Here is an 11,947-nt window from a genome sequence, read left to right on the forward strand (position 1 = left end):
TTATAGAGAATAGCAGCCCCTGTGTATATTATAGAGAATAGCAGCTCCTGTGTATATTATAGAGAATAGCAGCCCCTGTGTATATTATAGAGAATAGCAGCCCCTGTGTATATTATAGAGTATAGCAGCCCCTGTGTATATTATACAGAATAGCAGCCCCTGTGTATATTATAGAGAATAGCAGCCCCTGTGTATATTATAGAGAATAGCAGCCCCTGTGTATATTATAGGGGATAGCAGCCCCTGTGTATATTATAGAGAATAGCAGCCCCTGTGTATATTATAGAGAATAGCAGCCCCTGTGTATATTATAGAGAATAGCAGCTCCTGTGTATATTATAGAGAATAGCAGCCCCTGTGTATATTATAGAGAATAGCAGCCCCTGTGTATATTATAGAGAATAGCAGCTCCTGTGTATATTATAGAGAATAGCAGCCCCTGTGTATTTTATAGAGAATAGCAGCTCCTGTGTATATTATAGAGAATAGCAGCCCTGTGTATATTATAGAGAATAGCAGCCCCTCTGTATATTATAGAGAATAGCAGCCCCTGTGTATATTATAGAGAATAGCAGCCCCTGTGTATATTATAGAGAATAGCAGCCCCTGTGTATATTATAGGGGATAGCAGCCCCTGTGTATATTATAGAGAATAGCAGCCCCTGTGTATATTATAGAGAATAGCAGCCCCTGTGTATATTATAGAGAATAGCAGCCCCTGTGTATATTATAGAGAATAGCAGCCCTGTGTATATTATAGAGAATAGCAGCCCCTGTGTATATTATAGAGAATAGCAGCCCTGTGTATGTTATAGAGAATAGCAGCCTCTGTGTATATTATGGAGAATAGCAGCTCCTGTGTATATTATAGAGAATAGCAGCCCCTGTGTATATTATAGAGAATAGCAGCCCCTGTGTATATATAGAGAATAGCAGCCCCTGTGTATATTATAGAGAATAGCAGCTCCTGTGTATATTATAGAGAATAGCAGCTCCTGTGTATATTATAGAGAATAGCAGCCCCTGTGTATATTATAGAGAATAGCAGCCCCTGTGTATATTATAGTGAACAGCAGCCTCTGTGTATATTATAGAGAATAGCAGCCCCTGTGTATATTATAGAGAATAGCAGCCCCTGTGTATATTCTAGAGAATAGCAGCCCCTGTGTATATTATAGAGAATAGCAGCTCCTGTGTATATTATAGAGAATAGCAGCCCCTGTGTATATTACAGAGAATAGCAGCCCCTGTGTATATTATAGAGAATAGCAGCTCCTGTGTATATTATAGAGAACAGCAGCCCTGTGTATATTATAGAGAATAGCAGCCCCTGTGCATATTATAGAGAATAGCAGCCCCTGTGTATATTATAGAGAATAGCAGCCCCTGTGTATACTATAGAGAATAGCAGCCCCTGTGTATATTATAGAGAATAGCAGCTCCTGTGTATATTATTATAGAGAATAGCAGCCCCTGTGTATATTATAGAGAATAGCAGCCCCTGTGTATATTATAGAGAATAGCAGCCCCTGTGTATATTATAGAGAATAGCAGCCCCTGTGTATATTATAGAGAATAGCAGCTCCTGTGTATATTATAGAGAATAGCAGCTCCTGTGTATATTATAGAGAATAGCAGCCCCTGTGTATATTATAGAGAATAGCAGCCCCTGTGTATATTATAGAGAATAGCAGCTCCTGTGTATATTATAGAGAATAGCAGCTCCTGTGTATATTATAGAGAATAGCAGCCCCTGTGTATATTATAGAGAATAGCAGCCCCTGTGTATATTATAGAGAACAGCAGCCCCTGTGTATATTGAGAGAATAGCAGCCCCTGTGTATATTATAGAGAATAGCAGCCTCTGTGTATATTATAGAGAATAGCAGCCCCTGTGTATATTATAGAGAATAGCAGCCCCTGTGTATATTATAGAGAATAGCAGCTCCTGTGTATATTATAGAGAAGAGCAGCCCCTGTGTATATTATAGAGAATAGCAGCCCCTGTGTATATTAGAGAGAATAGCAGCCCCTGTGTATATTATAGAGAATAGCAGCCCCTGTGTATATTATAGAGAATAGCAGCCCCTGTGTATATTATAGAGAATAGCAGCCCCTGTGTATATTATAGAGAATAGCAGCCCCTGTGTATATTATAGAGAATAGCAGCTCCTGTGTATATTATAGAGAATAGCAGCCCCTGTGTATATTATAGAGAATAGCAGCCCCTGTGTATATTATAGAGAATAGCAGCCCCTGTGTATATTATAGAGAATAGCAGCCCCTGTGTATATTATAGAGAATAGCAGCTCCTGTGTATATTATAGAGAATAGCAGCTCCTCTGTATATTATAGAGAATAGCAGCCCCTGTGTATATTATAGAGAATAGCAGCCCCTGTGTATATTATAGAGAATAGCAGCTCCTGTGTATATTATAGAGAATAGCAGCTCCTGTGTATATTATAGAGAATAGCAGCTCCTGTGTATATTACAGAGAATAGCAGCCCCTGTGTATATTATAGAGAATAGCAGCCCCTGTGTATATTAGAGAGAATAGCAGCCCCTGTGTATATTATAGAGAATAGCAGCCTCTGTGTATATTATAGAGAATAGCAGCCCCTGTGTATATTATAGAGAATAGCAGCCCCTGTGTATATTATAGAGAATAGCAGCCCCTGTGTATATTATAGAGAATAGCAACTCCTGTGTATATTATAGAGAATAGCAGCTCCTGTGTATATTATAGAGAATAGCAGCCCCTGTGTATATTATAGAGAATAGCAGCCCCTGTGTATATTATAGAGAATAGCAGCTCCTGTGCATATTATAGAGAATAGCAGCTCCTGTGTATATTATAGAGAATAGCAGCCCCTGTGTATATTATAGAGAATAGCAGCCCCTGTGTATATTATAGAGAATAGCAGCCCCTGTGTATATTAGAGAGAATAGCAGCCCCTGTGTATATTATAGAGAATAGCAGCCTCTGTGTATATTATAGAGAATAGCAGCCCCTGTGTATATTATAGAGAATAGCAGCCCCTGTGTATATTATAGAGAATAGCAGCTCCTGTGTATATTATAGAGAATAGCAGCCCCTGTGTATATTATAGAGAATAGCAACCCCTATGTATATTATAGAGAATAGCAGCCCCTGTGTATATTATAGAGAATAGCAGCCCCTGTGTATATTATAGGGAATAGCAGCCCCTGTGTATATTATAGAGAATAGCAGCTCCTGTGTATATTATAGAGAATAGCAGCCCCTGTGTATATTATAGAGAATAGCAGCCCCTGTGTATATTATAGAGAATAGCAGCTCCTGTGTATATTATAGAGAATAGCAGCCCCTGTGTATATTATAGAGAATAGCAGCTCCTGTGTATATTATAGAGAATAGCAGCTCCTGTGTATATTATAGAGAATAGCAGCTCCTGTGTATATTATAGAGAATAGCAGCCCCTGTGTATATTATAGAGAATAGCAGCCCCTGTGTATATTATAGAGAATAGCAGCCCCTGTGGATATTATAGAGAATAGCAGCTCCTGTGTATATTATTGAGAATAGCAGCCCCTGTGTATATTATAGTGAATAGCAGCTCCTGTGTATATTATAGAGAATAGCAGCTCCTGTGTATATTATAGAGAATAGCAGCTCCTGTGTATATTATAGAGAATAGCAGCTCCTGTGTATCTTATAGAGAATAGCAGCCCCTGTGTATATTATAGAGAATAGCAGCCCCTGTGTATATTATAGAGAATAGCAGCTCCTGTGTATATTATAGAGCATAGCAGCTCCTGTGTATATTATAGAGAATAGCAGCCCCTGTGTATATTATAGAGAATAGCAGCCCCTGTGTATATTATAGAGAATAGCAGCCCCTGTGTATATTATAGAGAATAGCAGCCCCTGTGTATATCACAGAGAATAGCAGCCTCTGTGTATATTATAGAGAATAGCAGCTCCTGTGTATATTGTAGAGAATAGCAGCTCCTGTGTATATTATAGAGAATAGCAGCCCCTGTGTATATTATAGAGAATAGCAGCCCCTGTGTATATTATAGAGAATAGCAGCCCCTGTGTATATTATAGAGAATAGCAATCCCTGTGTATATTATAGAGAATAGCAGCTCCTGTGTATATTATAGAGAATAGCAGCCCCTGTGTATATTATAGAGAATAGCAGCCCCTGTGTATATTTTAGAGAATAGCAGCCCCTGTGTATATTATAGAGAATAGCAGCCCCTGTGTATATTATAGAGAATAGTAGCCCCTGTGTATATTATAGAGAATAGCAGCCCCTGTGTATATTATAGAGAATAGCAGCCCCTGTGTATATTATAGAGAATAGCAGCCCCTGTGTATATTATAGAGAATAGCAGCCCCTGTGTATATTATAGGGAATAGCAGCCGCTGTGTATATTATAGAGAATAGCAGCCCCTGTGTATATTATAGAGAATAGCAGCCCCTGTGCATATTATACAGAATAGCAGCTCCTGTGTATATTATAGAGAATAGCAGCCCCTGTGTATATTATAGAGAATAGCAGCTCCTGTGTATTATAGAGAATAGCAGCTCCTGTGTATATTATAGAGAATAGCAGCCCCTGTGTATATTATAGAGAATAGCAGCCCCTGTGTATATGATAGAGAATAGCAGCTCCTGTGTATATTATAGAGAATAGCAGCCCCTGTGTATATAATAGAGAATAGCAGCCCCTGTGTATATTATAGAGAATAGCAGCCCCTGTGTATATTATAGAGAATAGCAGCTCCTGTTTATATTATAGAGAATAGCAGCCCCTGTGTATATTATAGAGAATAGCAGCCCCTGTGTATATTATAGAGAATAGCAGCCCCTGTGTATATTATAGAGAATAGCAGCTCCTGTGTATATTATAGAGAATAGCAGCTCCTGTGTATATTATAGAGAACAGCAGCCCCTGTGTATATTATAGAGAATAGCAGCCCCTGTGTATATTATAGAGAATAGCAGCCCCTGTGTATATTGTAGAGAATAGCAGCTCCTGTGTATATTATAGGGAATAGCAGCCCCTGTGTATATTATAGAGAATAGCAGCCCCTGTGTATATTATAGGGAATAGCAGCTGCTGTGTATATTATAGAGAATAGCAGCCCCTGTGTATATTATAGAGAATAGCAGCCCCTGTGTATATTATAGAGAATAGCAGCCCCTGTGTATATTATAGAGAATAGCAGCCCCTGTGTATATTATAGAGAATAGCAGCCCCTGTGTATATTGTAGAGAATAGCAGCCCCTGTGTATATTATAGAGAATAGCAGCCCCTGTGTATATTATCGAGAATAGCAGCCCCTGTGTATATTATAGAGAATAGCAGCTCCTGTGTATATTATAGAGAATAGCAGCCCCTGTGTATATTATAGAGAATAGCAGCCCCTGTGTATATTATAGAGAATAGCAGCCCCTGTGTATATTATAGAGAATAGCAGCCCCTGTGTATATTATAGAGAATAGCAGCCCCTGTGTATATTATAGAGAATAGCAGCTCCTGTGTATATTATAGAGAATAGCAGCCCCTGTGTATATTATAGAGAATAGCAGCCACTGTGTATATTAGAGAATAGCAGCCCCTGTGTATATTATAGAGAATAGCAGCCCCTGTGTATATTATAGAGAATAGCAGCCCCTGTGTCTATTATAGAGAATAGCAGCTCCTGTGTATATTATAGAGAATAGCAGCCCCTGTGCATATTATAGTGAATAGCAGCTCCTGTGTATATTATAGAGAATAGCAGCTCCTGTGTATATTATAGAGAATAGCAGCTCCTGTGTATATTATAGAGAATAGCAGCTCCTGTGTATATTATAGAGAATAGCAGCCCCTGTGTATATTATAGAGAATAGCAGCCCCTGTGTATATTATAGAGAATAGCAGCTCCTGTGTATATTATAGAGAATAGCAGCTCCTGTGTATATTATAGAGAATAGCAGCCCCTGTGTATATTATAGAGAATAGCAGCCCCTGTGTATATTATAGAGAATAGCAGCCCCTGTGTATATTTTCGAGAATAGCAGCCCCTGTGTATATTACAGAGAATAGCAGCCCCTGTGTATATTATAAAGAATAGCAGCTCCTGTGTATATTGTAGAGAATAGCAGCTCCTGTGTATATTATAGAGAATAGCAGCCCCTGTGTATATTATAGAGAATAGCAGCCCCTGTGTATATTATAGAGAATAGCAGCTCCTGTGTATATTATAGAGAATGGCAGCCCCTGTGAATATTATAGAGAATAGCAGCCCCTGTGTATATTATAGAGAATAGCAGCTCCTGTGTATATTATAGAGAATAGCAGTCCCTGTGTATATTATAGAGAATAGCAGCCCCTGTGTATATTATAGAGAATAGCAGCCCCTGTGTATATTATAGAGAATAGCAGCCCCTGTGTATGTTATAGAGAATAGCAGCCCCTGTGTATATTATAGAGAATAGCAGCCCCTGTGTATATTATAGAGAATAGCAGCCCCTGTGTATATTATAGAGAATAGCAGCTCCTGTGTATATTATAGAGAATAGCAGCCCCTGTGTATATTATAGAGAATAGCAGCCCCTGTGTATATTATAGAGAATAGCAGCCCCTGTGTATATTATAGAGAATAGCAGCCCCTGTGTATATTATAGAGAATAGCAGCCCCTGTGTATATTGTAGAGAATAGCAGCCCCCGTGTATATTATAGAGAATAGCAGCCCCTGTGTATATTATAGAGAATAGCAGCCCCTGTGTATATTATAGAGAATAGCAGCCCCTGTGTATATTATAGAGAATAGCAGCCCCTGTGTATATTATAGAGAATAGCAGCCCCTGTGTATATTATAGAGAATTGTAGCCCCTGTGTATATTATAGAGAATAGCAGCCCCTGTGTATATTATAGAGAATAGCAGCCCCTGTGTATATTATAGAGAATAGCAGCCTCTGTGTATATTACAGAGAATAGCAGCCCCTGTGTATATTATAGAGAATAGCAGCCCCTGTGTATATTATAGAGAATAGCAGCCTCTGTGTATATTATAGAGAATAGCAGCCCCTGTGTATATTATAGAGAATAGCAGCCCCTGTGTACATTATAGAGAATAGCAGCTCCTGTGTATATTATAGAGAATAGCAGTCCCTGTGTATATTATAGAGAATAGCAGCCCCTGTGTATATTATAGAGAATAGCAGCCCCTGTGTATATTATAGAGAATAGCAGCCCCTGTGTATATTATAGAGAATAGCAGCTCCTGTGTATATTATAGAGAATAGCAGCCCCTGTGCATGTTATAGTGAATAGCAGCTCCTGTGTATATAATAGAGAATAGCAGCTCCTGTGTATATTATAGAGAATAGCAGCTCCTGTGTATATTATAGAGAATAGCAGCTCCTGTGTATAATATAGAGAATAGCAGCCCCTGTGTATATTATAGAGAATAGCAGCCCCTGTGTATATTATAGAGAATAGCAGCTCCTGTGTATATTATAGAGAATAGCAGCTCCTGTGTATATTATAGAGAATAGCAGCCCCTGTGTATATTATAGAGAATAGCAGCCCCTGTGTATATTATAGAGAATAGCAGCCCCTGTGTTTTTTATAGAGAATAGCAGCCCCTGTGTATATTACAGAGAATAGCAGCCCCTGTGTATATTATAGAGAATAGCAGCTCCTGTGTATATTATAGAGAATAGCAGCTCCTGTGTATATTGTAGAGAATAGCAGCTCCTGTGTATATTATAGAGAATAGCAGCCCCTGTGTATATTATAGAGAATAGCAGCCCCTGTGTATATTATAGAGAATAGCAGCCCCTGTGTGTATTATAGAGAATAGCAGCCCCTGTGTATATTATAGAGAATAGCAGCCCCTGTGTATATTATAGAGAATAGCAGCCCCTGTGTATATTATAGAGAATAGCAGCCCCTGTGTATATTATAGAGAATAGCAGCCCCTGTGTATATTATAGAGAATAGCAGCCTCTGTGTATATTATAGAGAATAGCAGCTCCTGTGTATATTATAGAGAATGGCAGCCCCTGTGAATATTATAGAGAATAGCAGCCCCTGTGTATATTATAGAGAATAGCAGCTCCTGTGTATATTATAGAGAATAGCAGTCCCTGTGTATATTATAGAGAATTGCAGCCCCTGTGTATATTATAGAGAATAGCAGCCCCTGTGTATATTATAGAGAATAGCAGCCCCTGTGTATATTATAGAGAATAGCAGCCCCTGTGTATATTATAGAGAATAGCAGCCCCTGTGTATATTATAGAGAATAGCAGCCCCTGTGTATATTATAGAGAATAGCAGCTCCTGTGTATATTATAGAGAATAGCAGCCCCTGTGTGTATTATAGAGAATAGCAGCCCCTGTGTATATTATAGAGAATAGCAGCCCCTGTGTATATTATAGAGAATAGCAGCCCCTGTGTATATTATAGAGAATAGCAGCCCCTGTGTATATTATAGAGAATAGCAGCCCCTGTGTATATTATAGAGAATAGCAGCCCCTGTGTATATTATAGAGAATAGCAGCCCCTGTGTATATTATAGAGAATAGCAGCCCCTGTGTATATTATAGAGAATAGCAGCCCCTGTGTATATTATACAGAATAGCAGCCCCTGTGTATATTATAGAGAATAGCAGCCCCTGTGTATATTATAGAGAATAGCAGCTCCTGTGTATGATAGAGAATAGCAGCTCCTGTGTATATTATAGAGAATAGCAGCCCCTGTGTATATTATAGAGAATAGCAGCCCCTGTGTATATTATAGAGAATAGCAGCCCTGTATAGAGAATAGCAGCCCCTGTGTATATTATAGAGAATAGCAGCCCCTGTGTATATTATAGAGAATTGTAGCCCCTGTGTATATTATAGAGAATAGCAGCCCCTGTGTATATTATAGAGAATAGCAGCCCCTGTGTATATTATAGAGAATAGCAGCCTCTGTGTATATTATAGAGAATAGCAGCCCCTGTGTATATTATAGAGAATAGCAGCCCCTGTGTATATTATAGAGAATAGCAGCCTCTGTGTATATTATAGAGAATAGCAGCCCCTGTGTATATTATAGAGAATAGCAGCCCCTGTGTACATTATAGAGAATAGCAGCTCCTGTGTATATTATAGAGAATAGCAGTCCCTGTGTATATTATAGAGAATAGCAGCCCCTGTGTATATTATAGAGAATAGCAGCCCCTGTGTATATTATAGAGAATAGCAGCCCCTGTGTATATTATAGAGAATAGCAGCCCCTGTGTATATTATAGAGAATAGCAGCCCCTGTGTGTATTATAGAGAATAGCAGCCCCTGTGTATATTATAGAGAATAGCAGCTCCTGTGTATATTATAGAGAATAGCAGCCCCTGTGTATATTATAGAGAATAGCAGCCCCTGTGTATATAATAGAGAATAGCAGCCCCTGTGTATATTATAGAGAATAGCAGCCCCTGTGTATATTATAGATAATAGCAGCCCCTGTGTATATTATAGAGAATAGCAGCCCCTGTGTATATTATAGAGAATAGCAGCCCCTGTGTATATTATAGAGAATAGCAGCCCCTGTGTACATTACAGAGAATAGCAGCCCCTGTGTATATTATAGAGAATAGCAGCTCCTGTGTATATTATAGAGAATAGCAGCCACTGTGTATATTATAGAGAATAGCAGCCCCTGTGTATATTATAGAGAATAGCAGCCCCTGTGTATATTATACAGAATAGCAGCCCCTGTGTATATTATAGAGAATAGCAGCCCCTGTGTATATTATGGAGAATAGCAGCTCCTGTGTATATTATAGAGAATAGCAGCCCCTGTGTATATTATAGAGAATAGCAGCCCCTGTGTATATTATAGAGAATAGCAGCCCCTGTGTATATTATAGAGAATAGCAGCCCCTGTGTAAATTATAGAGAATAGCAGCTCCTGTGTATCTTATAGAGAATAGCAGCTCCTGTGTATATTATAGAGAATAGCAGCCCCTGTGTATATTATAGGGAATAGCAGCCCCTGTGTATATTATAGAGAATAGCAGCCCCTGTGTATATTATAGAGAATAGCAGCCCCTGTGTATATTATAGAGAATAGCAGCCCCTGTGTATATTATAGAGAATAGCAGCCCCTGTGTATATTATAGAGAATAGCAGCCCCTGTGTATATTATAGGGAATAGCAGCCCCTGTGTATATTATCGAGAATAGCAGCCTCTGTGTATATTATAGAGAATAGCAGCTCCTGTGTATATTATAGAGAATAGCAGCCCCTGTGTATATTATCGAGAATAGCAGCCCCTGTGTATATTATAGAGAATAGCAGCTCCTGTGTATATTATAGAGAATAGCAGCCCCTGTGTATATTATAGAGAATAGCAGCTCCTGTGTATATTATAGAGAATAGCAGCCCCTGTGTATATTATAGAGAATAGCAGCCCCTGTGTATATTATAGAGAATCGCAGCCCCTGTGTATATTATAGAGAATAGCAGCTCCTGTGTATATTATAGAGAATAGCAGCCCCTGTGTATATTATAGAGAATAGCAGCCCCTGTGTATATTATAGAGAATAGCAACCCCTGTGTATATTATAGAGAATAGCAGCTCCTGTGTATATTATAGAGAATAGCAGCCCCTGTGTATATTATAGAGAATAGCAGCCCCTGTGTATATTATAGAGAATAGCAGCCCCTGTGTATATTATAGAGAATAGCAGCCCCTGTGTATATTATAGAGAATAGCAGCCCCGGTGTATATTGTACCAATATGTTTCGTGTGTATATTCTAACGTAGGTTAATATATTTTTTATTATCTGTCTCTCCTCTCTCTCCCCCACCCTCCCCCTCTCTCTCCATCCCTCTCCCTATGTCTGTCTCTCTGTCTCTCTCGCTCTCTGTCTCTCTCGCTCTGTCTCTCTCTCTGTCTCTCTGTTTCTCTCTGTCTCTCTCTCTCTGTCTCTCTCTCTCTCTCTCTCTGTCTCTCTCTCTGTGTGTGTGTGTACGTCTCTCTCTCTCTCCCTCTCCCACACTCCCTCCCTCCCTCCCCCTCCTCTCTCTCCCTCCTTCCCAGCCTTTGCGAACCTGATTGCAGCGCTCTGGGACCCCTCCAGCTCCGGGCCCATCAACCCCATCCAGTTCCAGCGAACATTCCAGAAATTCGTCCCTCACTTCATGGGCTACAGGTGAGCCATGCCCGCGCGTGTCTGATGTCCCTCCTGCTGCGGGTTGCCCCTTGCTGTGCCGCCCCCCCCCACCTGCCCCAGGGGCTGGCTTGGTAACACCACCCCGGATCCCCCCCAGCATCACCTGCCGTACTATTCTGTGCCCCCTTGAGTCGCAGCCTGAAACTCGCGAGCGAATAATCCAATCTGCAGACTTCCCTGATCACGCAGCAATTGAACTCCAGATGTCCCGAGGCACGGTTTACTGTGCTGTTTCACCTCGAACGGGACACGACTCCTCCTTACCACTGAGACCATGTACGGTTGCAGGGTGGAGCAATATTATTCTTCGAAAACATAGAAGATAGGAGCAGGAGTCGGCCGTTCGGCCCCTCGAGCCTGCTCCGCCATTCAATGCGATCATGGCTGATCATCCGAATTCAGTACCCTGTCCCTGCTTTCTCCCCATATCCTTTGATCCCCTTAACCTACTCAACGACTGAGCCTCCACAGCCCGCTGGGGTAGAGGATTCCAAAGATTCACCGCCCTCTGAGTGAAGAAATGTCTCCTCATCTCAGTCCTAAATGGCCGACCCCTTATTCGGAGCCTGTGACCCCCTGGTTCTAGACACTCCAGCCAGGGGGAAACAGCCTCTCAGCATCGACCCTGTCAATCCCTGTAAGAATCTTACATGTTTCAATGAGATCACCTCTCACTCTTCTAAACTCCAGAAAGTATAGGCCCAGTCTACTCAATCTCGCATCATCGGACAACCACC

General features: G+C 40.3%; 1 protein-coding gene across 1 annotated transcript in view; it reads left to right on the top strand.

Moving 5' to 3' along the window:
* The window catches only part of LOC147087057 (ubiquitin carboxyl-terminal hydrolase 21-like), a 59,659-nt gene extending 48,466 nt beyond the window's left edge, over window positions 1-11,193 (top strand). Inside the window, exon 6 of the mRNA XM_085978026.1 lies at window positions 11,078-11,193. Within this exon, the coding sequence (XP_085834152.1) occupies window positions 11,078-11,193 (116 nt within the window). The remainder of the gene's footprint in view (window positions 1-11,077) is intronic.
* The last annotated feature ends 754 nt before the right edge of the window (window positions 11,194-11,947 follow it).

The sequence above is a fragment of the Somniosus microcephalus genome, unplaced genomic scaffold (assembly GCF_052327205.1).
Source record: "Somniosus microcephalus isolate GS21.2 unplaced genomic scaffold, FLI_Smic_1.0 unresolved_chr6, whole genome shotgun sequence".
In the NCBI taxonomy this organism is placed as follows: domain Eukaryota; kingdom Metazoa; phylum Chordata; class Chondrichthyes; order Squaliformes; family Somniosidae; genus Somniosus; species Somniosus microcephalus.